At 40.2% G+C, this 19,435-nt stretch overlaps 3 protein-coding genes across 4 annotated transcripts; 1 reads left to right on the top strand and 2 right to left on the bottom strand.

Annotated features, from left to right (window-relative positions):
• Window positions 1-1,387: 1,387 nt before the first annotated feature.
• twf2 (twinfilin actin binding protein 2) lies at window positions 1,388-9,984 on the bottom strand. The gene is made up of 9 exons (XM_079218472.1): window positions 9,743-9,984; window positions 6,633-6,811; window positions 5,522-5,617; window positions 5,305-5,409; window positions 5,170-5,184; window positions 4,755-4,880; window positions 4,469-4,619; window positions 2,418-2,539; window positions 1,388-2,030 (listed from the first exon to the last, which is right to left on the bottom strand). The coding sequence occupies exons 1-9, from the start codon at window positions 9,837-9,839 to the stop codon at window positions 1,863-1,865; spliced, it is 1,059 nt and encodes a 352-aa protein (XP_079074598.1). The 5' UTR covers window positions 9,840-9,984; the 3' UTR covers window positions 1,388-1,862.
• A 1,113-nt stretch (window positions 9,985-11,097) lies between these two features.
• Window positions 11,098-15,154, bottom strand: wdr82 (WD repeat domain 82). The gene is made up of 9 exons (XM_079218033.1): window positions 14,840-15,154; window positions 14,172-14,269; window positions 13,657-13,723; window positions 13,453-13,552; window positions 13,220-13,336; window positions 12,985-13,140; window positions 12,622-12,691; window positions 12,349-12,491; window positions 11,098-11,314 (listed from the first exon to the last, which is right to left on the bottom strand). The coding sequence occupies exons 1-9, from the start codon at window positions 14,998-15,000 to the stop codon at window positions 11,285-11,287; spliced, it is 942 nt and encodes a 313-aa protein (XP_079074159.1). The 5' UTR covers window positions 15,001-15,154; the 3' UTR covers window positions 11,098-11,284.
• A 258-nt stretch (window positions 15,155-15,412) lies between these two features.
• glyctk (glycerate kinase) lies at window positions 15,413-19,295 on the top strand. 2 transcript variants are annotated; one of them, XM_079217739.1, is made up of 5 exons: window positions 15,413-15,521; window positions 17,413-17,784; window positions 17,875-18,026; window positions 18,111-18,286; window positions 18,387-19,295. In XM_079217739.1, exons 2-5 carry the CDS (start codon window positions 17,429-17,431, stop codon window positions 19,275-19,277), a joined length of 1,575 nt encoding a protein of 524 aa, XP_079073865.1. In that variant the 5' UTR covers window positions 15,413-15,521; window positions 17,413-17,428; the 3' UTR covers window positions 19,278-19,295. The 2 variants fall into 2 exon arrangements, with proteins under 2 accessions (XP_079073865.1, XP_079073864.1); XM_079217738.1 differs by lacking the exon at window positions 15,413-15,521 and having other exon boundaries at window positions 17,265-17,784.
• The last annotated feature ends 140 nt before the right edge of the window (window positions 19,296-19,435 follow it).

Here is a 19,435-nt window from a genome sequence, read left to right as displayed (position 1 = left end):
AAATTAACAAACATCTTTATTTCCATTATATGCTGGATTGCGGCACAATAGTGCCTCTCAACCCCACGTACACCCACCGACATACTGATCCTTTACTTATTTATTTCCTTGTGAAAACACTAGATACTCAGAATTGGTAAGTGGATTGGTATGTGGGACAATGCATCACTGTTGTACTCTTTCAACTCCGAGGAAAAAAAATGTGAGCGTTCCAAAAGATTCTGAGAAAAGCTTCAATTGCCTGAAACTAGCAAATTAATTTGCAGATCTTTGTCGTGTTGCATTATGCATGCCTCTTAAAATGTGACCAATTAATTTTCCATACTAGGTCAGTTGGTGTACTGCTTTGGTCTAGACTGAAATATCTAGTAGTGGGTACAGAGATGCATTGTCCCCAGAGGATACAGACTGGTTTTGGTAACCCTTGACTTTTGATATAGCGCCACCATCAGGTCAATTTTTGACTTTATTTAGACCTTTGTTTTTGACCAAATCCCAGCAAAACTGTTGTCATCCCCATCATGCTGTACTGTTGCCTGTTGCACTTTGCGTTTAATTATAATAAACACGCTAACACGCTAAACTAAGATCATGAACATGGTAAATATTAATCCTGCTAAACATCCCTATAGCATTGTCATTGAGAGCAATGTCTCACAGCGCTCCAAGCAAGGCTGTGGACTATTAGTTTAGTTTCCGTAATGACTGAGCACCACCATTCCCAATTGTTTTATTGTCCATGAATGCAACTAATCAGTTTAAATTTTTTTTTTAGTCAACCAATACACTTATGGCCAGTTAGTTGATAAAGAGACTAAGAGAGAGCAGCCCCTCTACAGTGTGTGCACATGGTTAGTACCGGTCTAAAAAAGCGGCCTTGTTCCGAGCAGGCTTTGCATAGGCATGTGGAAGAAGTTAACAATATGTACACACACTGATCCAGCATCTGAGATGACATCCAAAGCAACTTGGAAAAAAAGCGGTTCTGCATTAAGAGACCCGTTAACAGTTATGGGAAGTGATCTCGTAACTCAAGTCTTGATTTGTTGTTTGACGATGGTTGCATGTGTACTTGCTCTGCATTCCGACACTATGCTTGCCAGAACTCCTGCTGAATTGATTTCCATGCAGTCGAATCAACACAGTGCAGTCTTTCAAACAATGCAACCTCACTGCCGTGACAAGAGGCAGTCATGTCTGGATGCCTGAATATACGGCCATTGGTTTAATTTAAAACCACGAGTTAATTATTACCCCACGTTCATCTCAATGTAACAGGCCAACAACACTACATTCATTTACAGACATGTAACAAGAAGTATGTCTATGCATTGAATATTGCATGCTTGATAAAAACACACAAATCTGAACCAAGAATTTCTAATACCACAGTATAAACACAATTTATTTGGAATTTCCTTTCATATTGTCAAACAAACGTTATTGATACAAAACTTGTATTGAAGGCCAGACATGAGTGAAACATCTGACTAAGCATGTACAATTCTTTACACATCTATTGTATTGTAAACTGCAGACCTATTTTAGAACAGACACATAGCTTCACAATAACAAGGCCATCTGCCAGGGTTCCAGCCCGACTCTTTTTTAAATGGAGGAAGTTATCAATAAACGTTTGTATGTTAAAATATATATTTGCATGTAAGACTTGATTTGTCTGTGGGAGAGTCAGATGATTTATCAGCATATTTTTCTTCAAAAACATATTAGTTATACAGCACAAGTATTTCAGTACACAAACAACAGAGGGCACCCATCACTGTGCTTGTGCCTCTGGGCCTGACGAGGGGAAATAGGGAGGGCTGGAACTGCAGACTCAACTCGGAGAAACGCGCCGCCCTCTAGCTGTCCTGTATGGTCTGTCCTGTCGCTTTAATGAGGCGCTTGTGTCCCCTTTTCCCGGCTGGGCCGCGGGGCTTAGCGAAGGCCTGTTTGTGAGCGTGCTGCTTGGGATGGACCTCATCATACAGAAACTCGTCTGTCAGTTCATCTCCGTTATCAATCTCCAACTACACATAAACGCAAAATATAAAGAAGCATGCAGGTGAATGAAATGAAGAGCTTGAATTTTAGACTGAACATAAATAACATCTATTAGTATGTATGTGTATATATACAACAATATATATTGTTCAGTTATATTTTCCGTAAGAACTATTTACAACAACGTCTGTGTCAAAGCCTCTTCACACAGCTAAAAGAACAATTCTGGTGAAGGAAACTAATGATCCTTTATCTACTTATTTATGCCAAAAATATATATAAATATATTGAGTCAAAGAAAGACAGAAATCAGCCTTTAAAATAAAAATAAACAGAGAACATGACCTCTGTTCCAACTGGTAGCTACAACCGTGTATGGAACTGTGTTATGTAATGTTCTGACCCTTCATTACCTTTTTAGCAATTTCCAAAGAGTAATCTTTCTCCACATCCTCCAGTAGTCGACTCTTGCAGCTGGAATACAACATCCGCTCCTTAATGCTACAGCTGTATCCAGGCATGGAGTATACGAACACTGCAGACAGGAGAAGAGAAGATGACGATTCATAAGCATTATAAGTAAATGTTCTATGTTTATGTGGTGGTTTGAAAATCTGGGGACAAAATCCCCTAAAGGCTGGTCTGAAGGGTGACAATGATTAAATAACTTATTAGATAATTTTGCCTCTTCATGGTAAATGGACTGTACTTTCACAGCGCTTTTCTAGACTTTCGAGCACTCAAAGTACTTTAACACTATATGTCATCATTCACGCATTTACACCCATTCATACACTGATGGCAGGCTTCATACCAACCAAGATGCCACTTGCCCACCAGGACTAACTAACATTCATACAACATTCACACCATGCAGGCACAGCTACGGTAACAACTTGGGGTTGAGTGACTTGCCCAAGAACCCATCGAGATGTGACAAATAGGGAGTCCAAGGTTATAAATGAAATTAAACTCAACTTATTAAACAATGTTTAACTCAAAAGAACTGTAAGAAGGGAGGGATACAGTGAGCACATGGACCAGGGTTGCGGTCAAAAAGTTATTTTTGCTTCGGAAGGTTCCTAACGGAGTGAAATGACCTGGAAGTATCTAAGTCGCCGCCATGATGAGAGCGGTTTGAAGTCTCTAAATGCGGAGGAAAGGTGCTTGAATGCTTCCTGCTCCTTTAGCATAGGATACATTGGAGCTTCCTTTACCAAAGGAAAGAAGATGATGCCACCCCACAATTCCTTGCGGTGGCAAAATTTAAAGTGACGCACCATTTGGCCATCCATTAAAACAAATGATGTACCAGGTTTGACAATTATCATAAACTTATGGGATCTATGTTGAAGAAGATGAAGAGACAGTGACAACCCTTTCATTTCATTTCATGTGTATTTACTTACTTTGAAAAGTAACAAATAAGTAAAAAAAAAAAAGAATACGTAGTAAATATAGCAATGTCATTGAACAAATGATCATACTCAATAAAAAGAAGCATTCTTAAAAATATGATATACTATTAAACTGTTAAAAAGCAAAATATAACCGAACTGTTGAATCTCCATTATTGCACAAAGGAAATATTGATATTGAACAGTTTTATAGATATTGCACGAGTGAACTGAGTTTCTACTGGAGGCCGTGTTCCTCCAGCTTATGCCCTTCACACGCCACAAGTGAAGCAGGATCTCACAAAAGAAGCTTTTTGTATAGCCTGCATGCAACAGATTTTTTTAATTTCTTAGGATCGTGTTTTAGTTGCGCTTTTTGGAGGCCTTCTTCATTGTTGTTTGGCCATGGCAGACCTACTTCAGTGACATCCACTGTTGCATCATAATTACGAAGTGAAAGTGTAGTCGGCTTCTCTAAGCACCGCGTTGTCTTTTCCTGTATCGGCACAATCCTCAAACCCTGAACCCTCAGGGACCTACTGAAGTCACCTGTTGAGTGGTTGAGTGTGACGGGCTGTAAGGGCTTGAAATGGTGTAAATATGAATGGGACAGTACTTTGCTGCAACACACTACGTTATGACAATGTCAAAAAAATATTGCGTACAGTGGGTATTTATTTTATACTTTTTACTCCCTGATTTGAACGTCTTCCAGGCTCTTCCCTCACAAAATGAGAGGTCATTTCAAATAATCTATTTACTCTTTTTTTAGTCAAAACTTTAAGTAAAGAGGTACAAATTAAAGACCGAAGTATGGCTTATATGTTTTGCTACCTTGTCATTTGCAAGGGCCTTTATTATTTCAAGTGTCAAATGTAATAAGAAATGTTAAGAAAGGGGTCTATTGCTTCGTTTTAAGGGGTCTATATATATACAAAACATCAATATAATATCTCTTTCTCTCCGCATCTGCAGTGCAAGTGTAAAGATGTGTGATGCCTTCCTGTACATCTTGTACAGATGAGAAAAGAAGACGATTATCAAAGTACAAGAAATCAGTGACATACCGACAGATTCCAGGTAGTCTCCTTCATGGGAGTGTTTGTAAAGGAAGAAGTGGTATCGTGGAGTGTCTACGGGAACTCTGCGGGGCAAATCACGAGTTTCTGTCGGGTTGGAATGAACCAGCTCGATTGTCTCCTTCTCTACATCCAACCTCTGAAACACAGTAATAATGCACTCAATACAGGATGCTTTTCTCTCAAAGTAAAACATCAGCAGATTATATCAACATGGATTGTAACATATTTTTTAGGGAGAAAGCTCAGTCTTATATCAACTCCTTGGGCTCACCAGTTGTATGTAGTTGATGCGTTTTTGGGCAAGTTGCTGCAGGGCTCTCTTGGCTGTTTCCTGCAGTGGGAAAGTGAGGCCCTGAAGTGTCTGGTGCTTACTATCCACGTTTATCTCTGTCTTCACCTGCAGGGGGCAGTAAACACACAGACACACACACACACACACACACACACACACACACACACACACACACACACACACACACACACACACACACACACACACACACACACACACACACACAGCGAGAGAGAAAGGTGTTTTATTGGATAATAGCTTCACATTTTTCCTACAAATATATAATTTTTATAAAGTATGACTTATAACAACCAATAGATGTGTAGATCCTCATTCGCCTATAAAATCTGAATTCATATAAAAAAATTAACAATATAAAAATGCATCAACATACCTGTTTAACTCGGCCCTGAAAAGGAAACCACAACAAAAAGTTACATTTCAAATAAAGGGAGTTATATTACAGACATAAGCAGACCTTAGCACATACAACGATGACGGCCCCGCTGAGGGCATGTTGACCTCTCACCTCTGAGATTTTGATCCTCTGGAGCTCCTGCTCGGCTAACGTGAGCGGGGCAGGACCTGAGCAGGATGACACATGGTGGTGGTAGCCCAGCAAACAGACGTCCTCCTAGTGTTTCAAGCAAAACAAAAGGCCCTTTAAAGGCAGAACAGGACAAAACGTCGAAAACACGTCATCACATCTGTCACAGTAAATTATAATGAATTTTGAAATGTCTGACCTCCGCTGTGCCGAACATCTCATACTTCAAATGGCCACCGCCAAACTCTTTCTTCACTGTGGCACGGGTGGCAGCATACAACATCTTTTGTTTCACCTGCAGCCAACAGAGTGGAAAATATATGAACTGTCTGTATTTATGTTTGTCAGGTGGACGCCGTATTCAGGCAAGATCGAAATAAAGACTGAAATACTACTAAGTAACACCCAGCGTTGGAGGAAGTATCTTAAGTAACATCTTTAATTTAAATAAAATAAGCAATCTTATGGTAAAAACAAATTCTGTTCCAGTTAGTAAAAGTCCTGCCTTCAAATTCTTGCTCAAGGAAAAGTACAAAAGTACAAGCATTACATAGGAAAAAGTATTTTTTATGCAGAAAGGCCCATTTCAGAATCATATCCCTGATTTATAGTTAGGGATGCAATAATGTATCCATCACTTGACTGTTGCAGCTGGTAAAGATGGAGCTACTTTTTATTTCTTTATATTTAAAATGGGTAGTCGGGTATTTATTATTTATATAGTTATTAATGATCCGAATCTGCAAAGTAACAAGTAACTAAAGCTATAAATACATGTAGTAGAATATAAGTATCCAAATACAATACTTGAGTAAATGTATTTAGTTATATTATATATCAATTGTAATCACCTTGACAATCGAACAGATACGTGTAATTAGATATATGTCACCAAGCTAAAAACAGCAATGGTTTTAAACTCAGCTTTTTAAAGGCCTAATGCAATGTTATCAATATTCCTCCTCTGTATCATACATATCCATTTCTTGACATGTACATTTCATATGATACACATTCTATGACTGCGTACAACTGGATGATGCCAGTACGGTTGTGTTCATAATCAGAGGACCTCATTAATTTGTATGGATCTTTGGAGGTGCTGCTTGAGCAGGTTAATAGTTTTCATAACACATATGGTGATGATGCTATTTGCCTGTATGATTTTTGTCTGAGGACCAAGTTAACAAAGTGAGAGCAAGTGATCGAGTGCAGGATTTTGTGGTTCTTTTAAAAACATCATGGTCTCTAGGGAGCTTAAAGTCAGGATATTGTGATCTTTGCTGCTTTGATTTAGACCATTGACTTACTGGAGACTGATCAGGAGACCACGATATAAAGATCCACTCGTAGCCCTGTGCATTCTGGGAGTCGAGGCGGTACAGGATGTAGCAGGGCTCCTGGTCGTCCAAGAGTGGAAGCAGGAAGTGATCATAATCCTGGTCCCAGCTCTTTTCAGGCTCTTTGTAGGCTCCCAGCACCAGCTGCTCTGAAAATCAGAGCAGCACCCATCACATACCTTACCCCCTTTATGCAGCACGCCCTTTACAGAGCACATTAACACTTACAGTCGAGTTAGACTATAGTCTTAAGTACAGTATTAATATGTCCAAGTACAATATAAATAACTTCAATATAAATTCATGTTGTGGCATTTAAATACAAACTGGTCTATGTTCTCAATTTTTTTTACTTTATTTTGATTGTCAGCCTACAAAATAGTTATAGAATTATGTAGTTATATATATAGTATTTGTAATATTTCAATAGCTTATTAGTTGAACTAGTGTAAGAGAGTATATGTGGCAAACACATTCTCCTAATAAATTAGTTGAACTTTAACTCAAGCTTTGCTCTCCAGGTTGATAAACCATTTGTAGGCGGACTATCCAAATAAGGTCTTGCCAAAAACAGTTATCAAACTTAATTCTTTTATTTTGGTCAAATACATGTGCAACTGAAAATGATGTTTATTTTGACTAAGGAGCAGAATGTTTTATCGATTAGAATGCCAGTAAATAGTAAACAATATTTAATTTTCTTAAGTCTGAGGGGAAACCTCGAAATATCTTTGATTTGTTTGTTTACAGTAGTCAATTTACCGTGTTTACAAAACAGAGAAGTTTGGCATTTTTGGTTGATTATGAAAGTATTTTCCGATTAATGTTTGAATATTTATTTCGGCACTGCTTCTCGTGTAAACTCATGAGACTCAAACTCAAGTCAGACCGAACATCTCGGTCCACGAGGTCTCACTGTTTGCTCCATGTGCTGCGGCGAAAGAAGGAATCGACTAACTTTTGATTGATTTCTGACTGCCTTGACAGGATGAGGTTAAGTCTCTCAATGGAATCGACAAAACCAGGCGAGAAAACCCAAACTCTGCGAGCTTGGAAATCACAAAACATACACAGAAGTCTGATGTCCTTGTGGGGTGCAGGGAGATTTTTCCTGACCATCTCTTGGGGCTCATTGCTATTCTGAGCCACAACACATTCCAGCTCTGCACACGCACGCTTTCCATCAGCCATTCTCTCTTACTCCCTGGTTTTATAGGTCTGTATTAGTATTAGACTTTATGTAAATGACTCACTTCAGGAATCTTTTTTTTTCCTTCATGTTTAGAATAATAATAATATAAAATCATAAGTTGACCAGTTTGGTGAGAGGAAACCAAGTGGCATGCCAAAGCCAGCGGTGATGAAATCGACCAGAATGATCTTGTTTCTCTTTTGACATTGAAGCGAACATGAGTGTCATGGGCAGCGGAGAGCAAGCTCGGTCGCGTCACACTTCGCTCAAAATAGCCAAGTGACGCCTGGAAAGACCGCAGGGCTGCAGCAAGGAGGTAAAACAGGCCTGACGGTCTTTTTGCTTTGCGATGGCGCGTCTCTGTAGCGCCAAGCTTATCTCTGTTGACATCAATACTTCAAATATGAGGCTGCATATTTGATAGGAGAGGCACGGCTCACAAAGATAGCCCCAGAATGCATCTGTCACGAGTCAGATTAATGTGTCAGATACCAAAACAAGATATAAACACCTCGTGAACATATTGGTCCACCTTCATAATCTTCTAGTAGCTAGAGACATATTGCCTCACTGACCATTTTCCACTGCTCAGCTGGCATACTGATGTCTGCCCTCACACAGCTGCCACAATCCTCTTTTCCCAGAAGTTCGATAAAGCCCATAGCAGGGGTTTAGCAACGTTGTTTTGGGTTCGTGGCCCCTGAATACAAAGCTTGTGATGCCTGAGTCTTACTCCCATGAAAATAATGAGAATTCTAAAATGGTTTTCAATTAAGCCACAGTTCATGTTTTCAGGATGAGAGTGTGTTGGAGAGGTAGTGACCGCGTAAAGGAAAATAGTCGCACACTCGTAGCCACGGTGCAAAACATATTTCATAATCTACCAACGTTTTGACGTGACTGTCTTCAAAAGACTGTGATGTTGAAACATTGGTAAATTCTTAAATATTTTTCGGACACTTTTCATGTTTTACCATGACACTCAAGTCACAAAGGTATCACCACAATCTTTCACAGATTCTTTTAAATGGACGAACAATATTTTATTTATTTTGTGATTTTGTAATTGAAATGTAACGGTAACATGAGTTTGCAGTGATTATTTTTAATTTCATGAGAATACATTTTAGAGGTAAAACTTAATATAACTTAACATTAAATATAACCATTTTTACAAGAAAAAAAAAAGCAAAGGTTAGAAAAGATACTTAAAAGTAAACGTACATTTAATATTTGAATATTTTCTATAATCATTTTGTGACCACTTGATGTTACACTCCCGACTCCTTGTGAGGGTATAGACCCCCATGTTGGAGACCACAGGTCTGGTTGAAGAACAAAGAGTTTACAGCTCATGGAAAAGGGACATGTTTAGTTTGAAAACGTTTTGAGCCACTGGAAGCCACTGTTTTAGGTATAGATGAAATAATAAAGTAGGGGTCCCAAAAATCTGCAGGGTCAACAAATAATGAATAAAATAAAACTATTTACATATATCTCTCTTACACAAAACTGTATATTTTTCATGATTTCTTTGCTTTTTTCCCTGTGAAGACTGAATACGTTCACCTCTAAATATCCTTCAAATGAAACAGAAGAAAAGTAAAAAAGGAATAAATGCTCCTTGCAACTTGTTTTCACGTATGACAGTGATTTGTTCAGTGTCAATTTGTAACATGACAAGTTCTGGAGAGTTGCCTAACAGATTGTGCAAGAAGTGTTTATTTTTTTCTCAAAGCAGTCTATGTACGCTAGAAATCAAACAGGTGCTTTAAAACATACTAAAACACAAAACTAATATCATGGATGATGCATATCTTACAGACCACTGAGACCCAATTATCCCCATGTTGGACTGCTCCACAGTCCACTGTCCCGGGTCACTCACCGTCTTGGATGCGCACCTTGAGGAGGCGCACTGCTCCACCTCTTGCCCTGGCCAGGAAGTCCCTCAGCTCCTGGGTCACCACTAGTGCGAGAAACATGGCAAGTCAGCAGTCTCTTCCTCCCGCCAAGCACTGCAGCAGGGGAGTTAAAGGACAGAAGACGAAACGGGACGGGAGCTCCACAGCACCAAATATTCCCCAAATATTCAGTACAGCCAAGAGACACTGAAGTCCAACCAGAGGAACCTGTTGCCGAGAACCTTCCTTCACGTGACAAAGTGCAGCTCTGACTGCTGGAGAAGAAGATCGCTGAGTGTGTCTGGACTCGCTGAGAGACTATGACAGTGTGTCCAGGGCATCGCTCAAGTAACTAGGACAGTATCATGTGCACACAGACAGGGAACCTGATCACCTCTCTCCCAAATTTAGCTCTCACTGACTGACTGGCCAGCACTGGGTACTGGGCTGTGACACCCCCAACACAGCAGGAGCTGAGGGAGAGGCTTTGACCTGCAAACCTAATTACTAATTTCTGAGCAGAGAACAATTCAAGTCGGCTGTACTGTCGTGAGAAAGCTTTTGGTAGGAGAGATCTCAGGGGGGAGACACCCCACTTAACTATTGTTTTCCTGTTAACATCCAGAAGTGGAACACTCATCTATTAATGAGCACAATCGCCAATATCCTGCTGTTTATGAATCACAGATCAATGATTTGGGCTGTAAAACAATAAAGCAGCCGTTAAGAGGATCGTGCAATTTTTGGAAAGTTAACCCAACTTTGTCAATCTCAATTTACACATAGCTGTGAAGGTCGACAGATTGTGTAATATGTTTTTGCTGTTATAAATCACCTGACCGTGACGACGGCATTTTCACCAACCTCAGAGCCACAAACATAAAACTGATTTTGCAAGGTTCCCACTTACTCAAAATAGTTTTAACTGGAAATCCAACATGAAGATTACACTGATAACTACAACCAGATTTAAAAGAAAATCATATCAACTAGATAAAAAACAGCAAATGTTTTTAGAGTTTTATTCTATCTTATTAAATCTAATGATTTTCTTTCAAAAGTGTTATATAGATGTGATTATTATAGCAAAGATGCTGTATAATGTTCACGAAATCGTCTCAAGGCTTCGGCCATTTTAAACAGACTTTCTAAAAAGTGATACCACTGTGAATCAGGACAAAAATGAAAGACATATTTCAGTGGGTTTGGATGGATTCATTCATTAAAAAAAATCTGTGGTTGAACCAGATAAATATGACTTGCATCATTGCATCTCTCGATGACTTGTGTGTAATACACACGTACACAATAATAAATTGACAAAACCAACATCTTTCAAAGAAACAGTTTAATGTTAAATAGAAATATAAAAAAAGAATAGACAAATGATCCATTTCTGCAAACTACTTATTTACAATTAGAATTTAACAGCAACAAATCCTGTGAAATTTACATGGAGGTGGCTGTGCTGAGCTCCGCTGCTTCTTTTGGCCTTCAACAGAAGCTTTGCCTTCACTTTGTCGTCCTCAGTCATCGATGGTTGGGAGCCAGAATGCCTGAAAATGAGAAAGCATTCAAAATGTTTCGTCACATTCGAACCATTTTGTAATTGCTGGTGTTTTTGTGGGCCCTCGGTGCTCCATAGAGGTGAGGTTTCACACTTGAAGTACATATATCTAATCTACATTTACGTTGTCTTGTGAACATTTAGATATTAGAATCTAAATCCCTTTTCCTGTCTGAGCTATATGACGTGAAAAGCTCCCATTCACTCACAAGTTGTATCACGTCTGTACAGTTTTAGACTGTGCACTGTGGGCATCAAGAGTGTTACTAAAAAACATAACAAAAGTGTAATAAAGCGACGAAGACATTTGTTACTCTGAAATGCTTCGTTCAGTGACCTCACATTACACATGTATCAACACTTAATTCTCATAAAAACACTTGGATGACATGTTAAACCGCTATTCTCTGGGCCTCAGAGCGCCACCTAGTGGGACGCAGATGTACAGCCAAAGGGATAGATTCAATTAAAACTTTATTCTTTAAGATAGTTTACAAATCAAGCTATTTTTATATATAAATGTGCTCAGAAATTCACACAAATAAAAAACATTGTAATTCAAACAAAGCATTAGTTTTTTGACCAGCTACTGTATATTCGAGTACTGCCACGCTAATCTCAACACATCATCACTCAGAGACAAACGTTAACTTGTTCATGTTGCCTCAAAATGGGTCGTTTTTTAAAACAATAAAAAAGAGACAGGAGACCAAACTGCACCGATAAAAGCTCAAAAACCTGTCGTGAGGAAATATGACCGTGAATACACCCTTCATTTTAGAGTCACGTCGTCTGGCAGTGATGCTGAAGGTAAGCACAACATTTATTTTTGTCATTACAGCTGAAAGTGGTATAACATCCAGTTATAGCCTAGTTTGGATTTTTTTTTTTGTCACGTTGAATGTTTTATGAGCCCTAAAATACAAAAGGCTGAGACCCCTTGTGTTAAACTACTTAATTACTTCACACGTAATCATAAAGGGATCTACTTGAGAAGCGTTTATTGTGCACACCGCCACTCACCATGTTGGAGCAGGCACTTGCAAACGTCATGAACTTGGGGTTGAACTGCAGGCAGGTTATCGGTCCCGTGTGCTTCCCGTCTAATAAAGCCACCTTCATGCCGCTCTCCGCATTCCACACGTGGATCTTTCCATCCTCAGAGCCTAAAATATATGGACAAAACAAAAAATAAATGTGTGATGCAAACTGACTTGGGGCTTTTAATGATTGTGATGAAACAAACGCCTTACATGAAATAATTAATGACTGTATTTCCAAAAGTGAGAAACTTACCGATCATAACAAACTGTGAATCCGGAGTGAATGACGCCTCCAGTGTTACACATTTACTGTTATTGTAGCCCTATGGGGGAATTAACAGCGTACATGAGCAATTATTTTATGCATATTAGTACTGCAAAAGAGAGCAATTTGTTGAGAAGTTTTCAGTTCCTCCTCATTTTATAAAAAACACAAATGACAACTCAATTACATTTGAAAGTGTCATTGAACAGGTAGGGATTTGTCAGGGTTTTCCAAACGTTTGTTATTTTCACTTACAAAATGTCCTAACTGTGCGATGTAGATGTGAAGTCTGTCTTTGTGTTTCTATTTCAATTGATACATGTTTTACACATTGTGCATTTCATCTCTTACCCCAAAGGAATGTACCACAGCACCCTTAAAAGCATCTAAGATACGTAGGGCTCCGCCATTTGTCGAAAGAAGAATGAGTTTTCCGTCATTGCTAAACTTGAGTCCTGTCCACTCGCACGTCCGGTCGTACTGAAGCTTGAAGGTTGCAAAAGGACCCTGTTGACGAGAGGCGCCGTGAATATTTGGCTCCCATTAAATTAAAGCCATTTAATTTTACATTTCCTATCAAACTTACCTTGTCAAACGACCGCAGATCATAAAGTTTAACCATCTCTGAATTTATTCCAGCAGCAAAAATTAAACCCTCTGGATCAAAGGAGCACACTGGCTTCCCCTGCAGGTGCATCAAACCCTGAAATTGACAGATGAGAAGAGAGTCAAGATCAGCTATATGCCTTTTTTTTTTTTTACAATTTCAAATTACATATTAGTGCAACAAAAGTGGATGTTCACCAAAAACAGACTCACCTGGCAGTTAGGTGACCGCAAATCCCACAATCTGATTGTTTTATCTGATGAGCCAGAAATAAATGTGTCGTCCACAGGAGACATGGAGAGCGATGTAACTCTGGTTACACAAAAAAAGAAGAGGAAAACATGAGAACCAAGGAACTTTTAACTCAACACATTAAAATGAAGGTTCAATCATACCAGCCTGAATCCAGATCTCACCTTTTGCTGTGCCCAGGAAAGTAGCGGATGTATTTGTTGTCATGAAGAGAAAGGTATCGGATAGTGTCTTCAAGAAAGATAACACAAAAACAGTATTACCATGTCAGACATCAAACCTGGTCGTCAGCAGCAGCAAGAAACAAGCAGTTGATGACAAGCAGGTCCGATGAATTGACTCGACCGTGGGCAAGGCAGTCACTTGTACAGTTAGCTCCTGTATGGGGCAGAATCACAGACCCTCAAACTGTACAAACAACTACCTCAGACCAAAGCGAGTAGTGTGTCCCGCAATCCAGCAGCAGTGCAGTTTCACCAAGTGAAATGCAACAACAATATTTCTACATGTTTGGCTATCTACCCATTATTAACAACACATATCATATATCACATTATGATTTGAGACCAAGAAACATTGTGATATTTGATTCGCTGCTCATTCTATCAACAGTATCATATTGGGCACAAACTGAAACGTCATGCTTAAACTACAAAAAAGTATTTGTGCATCAACATACCATCGATTTTGTTGGAACTGTAGACCACCGTGTTTGCAGCATGTGTGTACCTGATCAGATCCACTCCATACTTTTTGCTATAGAGAGTCCTCTTGGGTCTGCCACAAATCATATAACGTGAGGGAGGGAGGGGAGAATATGCATTTAAATCATTGTACGATATCAATGCATGTTGACAAATAATTGAGTCCACTTGTTATGGTTTTTACTTTCTATGTCACCTTCGACATACAGATAACTGTTTTTTTATTCATCCCAAATCTTTATGTTCTGAATAATGAATACTGACAGATTAATGATAAGCATTTTCCCAAATACTTAACGTTGCCTCATACAGTACTACTAGTACTACTACATTAATTCATAAGCCCAGAAATCCACCCCTGCGAGGTACATTTAGGGAACTCAAACATACCAGCCAATAATGCGCATATTTGATTGAAACGTCACAACTCAGGTGATTTTAACTGATTGTTATCTACTTCTAATACGACATCAGCACATTACCGCAACTTACTAGCGTAAAGTAAGACGACAGAAACTGAGTGACATTTTGCGGCTCATTCAGTCGCTCTGCAGCGCAGAGCAGCAGGCCTCGCTAGCTAGCTAGCGTAGCGAGGAGCTAACGTCAAAAACAACAGACCAAAATGAACAAAACACGCTCTTACTTTCCCTCTTGGCAGTCGTACAAGACTAAGGAGTCGTCGTCGCTGCTGGAAATAATAGATTCTCCGTTTGAACTGAAATCAAAACAGTTGATTTTGTCTGAGTTTTCCCGGAACACCTTAGCAACTCTGAAGCTCCGCAGCACATTGTCCGTCAGCTTCATTGTGGCCTCTGTGTCTGAGGGGACGCAGGCCCTCGGGTTACTTTAAATCGGTTTACAGATGTCACGTAATTTAATTCAGATTTATGGATATGAACTACAATTGTGCTAACAGTTCTTTTAAAGCAGTATAATTCAAAAACAGCGACGAAAGCCCGCCTGCGATACTTCTGATCCCTGGGAGTGGGGAGGGAGGGAAAACCAAGCACCGCCTTCTCGACGTCGATGACGCGCAACCCGTCACCTGACTCGCGCATTGGGCAGAAATCGCGCCGTATAAAAAGCAGTATGGTAGTTATCGCGATAGTTGAATACTTAGTACCAAAGTCATAAACAATATTAGTGAATTAACAATAACCTACGGATCCATAAAATCACGAAATGTGACATGTCGTCATTGTCGTGTGCACACAAGTTATTATCTAGGCACAGAGGCACGTTGCGGATAACATAAATAAAACAACTCAGGCAGCTTCGTCTGCACAAGGAGGAGATCTGCAGAAGTGGGGAGACGCAGCTTCTGTGTAAGTATTTCGAGAGAGATGCAAAACAACAACACAGTCGTATGTGCATTGTGCACACATACTTGGCAAATAAAGGTGATTCTGAAATACTATTGTACTATTAGTTATATCATCCGTTCAACAATGTATCTTTCCCATCATGTGTCGGCAACCATTTTGACCTTTAAACATTATGCCTGACGTAGACATAGCACAATAAAAAAGTAGTAAATGTTAAGTAACTCTATATATATTAAAGTAATTCAACAAGTGTTACAACACCAACAGTTATATTTCGTGAAAAGTCTAATGCGAACAAATAATTACATTTACGGTACTTTTACATTTAACCAATTGTGTTCTAAAAGTAGGCAGAGGTGATCCTCTATCACGGTATATGTCATTCTGTACATGCTATCATGACATAATGCATGTTCTATCCACACATTTTCAATCAGAAGGGGCTGTCTGTCTTTGGCTTATCTGTCTGCCAAATCAAAGTACTTAACATTGGTGCAAAAGTCAAATCAGCATCCAATATTGCTATATAGCAGCCCTTGCAACATTGCCCACAATAGCCTCATAAAACCAGGGATGTGAAAGGAAAAGACACCAACAGAACAACACAATTGCTGATGGTTGACTAATTTAAATCAACCACCCCAGTAGGCAATGTGCTAGTTCTTATGGGCTCTGCTGATCTAATGATTTACAAAACAGTTTTTATTCTTCATCCTCAAAATTATCTGTGCTGCGTGATGACATGGCACACTCTTCTTTTGTTCTGTTCTATACTGAATAAGCATAAAAACATATCAGAAAGGCAACTTTCCAACACTATGACCTCAATCTGTGTCAGGGGTTTTGAGAAGAAGAGTCACATTGGCTCAGTACCAACATTTTACATCAAATATAATTTGCTTGCCTAGCTGCCTTTTCTACAATTGAGAATTTCAATTGTACAATTTCAGCTCTCACAAACAAACAGTGCACGCTACATGCCTTTTTAGACATTACTCATGTAACTCATAGAAAACAAGACTTGCAACCAGTGTGCACATGAATTCAACGCATAGTTTTGGTTTTGTACCCTTTGAACTATGCTGCAGCACGGATAGCTCCAAAGTCTGTCAGATAGGCTACTCTTTTTTCTTCTTCTGAAACAACAACTGACAAATGCACAGCTGTGTGATTAGTGGTTCGATTTGTCCTGTGGAGCATTCAAGTCAATCATTACACACAGGGTACACAACTCCAGTCAGTCTCTGGTCAGATTTCTGCTCTACTGCCTGACTGCTGAGCTGGAGGACATATAACAGGCTTCCACAGGCTTCATATTCCATTTACAACTGTCACAGGTAGGCCACCTCATGGGTCTTTAGAAAGCACCGTTTTACCGGTAAACGTGTAACTGGCTTAGGATAAGTTATTATCTACGTATGATTTTTGTTTTAAACACAAAAGGTAGGCAATGGTCTGAACACTTTGTTTTCAGCCTTTAAGAGTAAGCTAGCAAGTGACTTGTGAACACATTATTACTTAAGTGAGTAGAATAGGAAGACAACAGCACCACACACTCGTGTACTTCTTAACGCTTTAGATTTAACCGGGCAAGATCAGAGCTACCAATCAGTCTCAGATCTGTACAGCTTATTAATGTGAAGTATAATACAATGTTACAATATGTAGATCTCTTGGCCAGTCAATTGTTTTTGGCTTTATTTATTACAATGCTGCAAATGTCACTAGCATTTTAATCTTCAATGCATCGTCCTAGTAATTCAAGTTTTGCAATTACCTCACTGTGGTATAATTTGATTATATATAAACTTTTCAACAGTATTTACTACAATACTGTATTTAAACATGTTTTTGTAGGAACCATTTAAACTATGACTTTTTACTTTCACAGACCCACTGAACTGTCCATGGCCCGTGTTCTTTCCCTGTTTCGGCCTCAGCCTTTTCTGGTCCACGTGGGCAGGAGGAAACCTATGTTGTGCAAAATGTCAATGGACTCACGGGCACGCAAGGTGTTTGCAGCCGCAGTGGAAGCTGTGCAGCCAGACGCGGTGGTCCGGCAGAGTATAGAGCGCAAAGAGGACTCAGTCATTATCAGTGGTCAGAAATTCACACTTAAGCACAATGTGCACTTAGTTGGCTTTGGAAAAGCTGTACTGGGTATGGCTGCTGAGGCAGAGAGGATTGTGGGGGATCATTTGGTTAAAGGAATAATAAGCGTGCCACATGGGATTCAGCAGACATTACAGCAACATGGAAAGAAGTAAGCAAAAGCCTTAGTATGTACACAACTTTAAGTATTACACAAAAATAAGATTCAGCAGTATAATAAAATGTCTCACTTCCATCACAGTCATCTCTTGTTAAAAGAAAACAGTCGCATCAGAGTGATGGAGGGAGCGAAACACAACTTGCCCGACAGTGATGCCCAGAAGGCAGCTGAAGGGATCAAGCAGTTAGCCAGTGAACTGACGGAGAAAGACCTGCTACTTGTACTGATTTCAGGTAAAATAAATATCTATTCTCATTTATTTTCCTTCATGTCTTTAAATGTAAATCTCTAATACAAGGTGGCGCAACTGTGTTCAGGTGGAGGCTCGGCGCTCTTACCTGCTCCCACCCCACCAATCTCACTGCAACAGAAACAGGATGTCACCCGCAAACTTGCGGGTGCCGGTGCCACTATTCAAGAGCTGAACACTGTGCGGCGGGCCCTTTCCGTATTAAAGGGTGGAGGGCTTGCGCATTGTGCTCAACCAGCTCAGGTAACATACTTTTCTTTAATTGGCTTTTTATTGCAGTGGGGGATCTCATCCCAGCAGTATTTTATTTTAAATAATGTACCCTCATATCACTTCTTCACAGGTGGTTTCACTGATATTGTCCGATGTAATTGGGGACCCTCTGGACTTGATAGCCAGTGGCCCCACCGTGTGGAGTGAAGTGTGGCCTGAAGAAGTTTTGTCAGTCCTTGAACGTTACAAGCTGTTGAACTGCCTACCAGCCTCAGTAAAGGAAGTTCTTGGAAAACCAATGCCAAGGTGGAGGGAGAATAAAGGCAAATCCAATACATCAGGACGTGTTGTCAATACTGTGATTGGCTCCAACAGCGTTGCCCTCAAATGGGCAGGTCGCCGTGCTCGGGAGTTAGGTTTCCGCCCTCTTGTGCTGGCACCAGGAGTGTGTGGCGATGTGAGGTCAGTCTCCCGACTATACGGCCTCCTGGCCCGCTTTGCCTGTTCTCGAGAGGAACCTCCACCGGAGATTGCGGCTGAGCTGCTAAGGCTGGGGCCTGAAGTAGGCGTGGAGAGCTGGGACCTCTGCCGTACCATGCAGGTCTTGGGTGAAGGGCGTACAGAAGGATGGGGTTCCACCTGTCTGTTAGCTGGAGGAGAGCCCACCGTAGAGCTGACGGGCAAGGGTCGAGGTGGTCGGAACCAGGAGCTGGCGCTGCTAGTTGGACTGGAGCTGAGAGACATGAAGCTTCCGCCTAATGGTCCCGTCTTCCTGAGTGGTGGAACTGATGGTCAAGATGGACCCACTGAGGCAGCAGGGGCCATCACCGATGGGGGGTTGTATGAAGAGGCACAGGCACAGGGGCTGGACATCCACAGCTTCCTTACCAACAATGATTCTTACACTTTTTTTACACGTCTTTCTGCTGGGCAGCGCTTACTTGTACCTGGCCTAACCTGCACCAATGTGATGGACGTGCACATGCTACTTATTCCACCCATTCCCATTAGCATGAGATGATTTGTAACGCATATGAAATAAAAGGATCTTGGTCCAGCAAATCTGGATAAATAAATTCCTTAATTGTTGTATTTGACTTGGTATTGTCGTACCTGTTTTTTGTTCAACTATCTACTTGTAAGCAAGTCTGGTATTATATTCAATTCTAACAACCACAA

Source organism: Taurulus bubalis, assembly GCF_910589615.1.
Source record: "Taurulus bubalis genome assembly, chromosome: 5".
NCBI classification, from domain to species: Eukaryota; Metazoa; Chordata; class Actinopteri; order Perciformes; family Cottidae; genus Taurulus; species Taurulus bubalis.
The sequence above is the reverse complement of the archived record's forward strand: the minus strand, read 5'-3'. Positions and strand labels throughout refer to the sequence as shown.

What these genes read in the sequence shown, in the direction of transcription:
- glyctk (XM_079217738.1), top strand. Translation starts at nt 17,393, where the DNA reads ATGACTTTTTACTTTCACAGACCCACTGAACTGTCCATGGCCCGTGTT. An exon ending in TTACAGCAACATGGAAAGAA is followed by an intron (nt 17,785 to 17,874) that starts GTAAGCAAAAGC and finishes CTTCCATCACAG; the next exon opens with TCATCTCTTGTTAAAAGAAA. An exon ending in GCTACTTGTACTGATTTCAG is followed by an intron (nt 18,027 to 18,110) that starts GTAAAATAAATA and finishes AACTGTGTTCAG; the next exon opens with GTGGAGGCTCGGCGCTCTTA.
- twf2 (XM_079218472.1), bottom strand. Translation starts at nt 9,839, where the DNA reads ATGTTTCTCGCACTAGTGGTGACCCAGGAGCTGAGGGACTTCCTGGCC. An exon ending in CAAGGTGCGCATCCAAGACG is followed by an intron (nt 6,812 to 9,742) that starts GTGAGTGACCCG and finishes TCTGATTTTCAG; the next exon opens with AGCAGCTGGTGCTGGGAGCC. An exon ending in GGTCTCCTGATCAGTCTCCA is followed by an intron (nt 5,618 to 6,632) that starts GTAAGTCAATGG and finishes TGTTGGCTGCAG; the next exon opens with GTGAAACAAAAGATGTTGTA.
- wdr82 (XM_079218033.1), bottom strand. Translation starts at nt 15,000, where the DNA reads ATGAAGCTGACGGACAATGTGCTGCGGAGCTTCAGAGTTGCTAAGGTG. An exon ending in TTCACAGTTTGTTATGATCG is followed by an intron (nt 12,492 to 12,621) that starts GTAAGTTTCTCA and finishes CATATATTTTAG; the next exon opens with GCTCTGAGGATGGAAAGATC. An exon ending in CAAGTGCCTGCTCCAACATG is followed by an intron (nt 11,315 to 12,348) that starts GTGAGTGGCGGT and finishes TCTCATTTTCAG; the next exon opens with GCATTCTGGCTCCCAACCAT.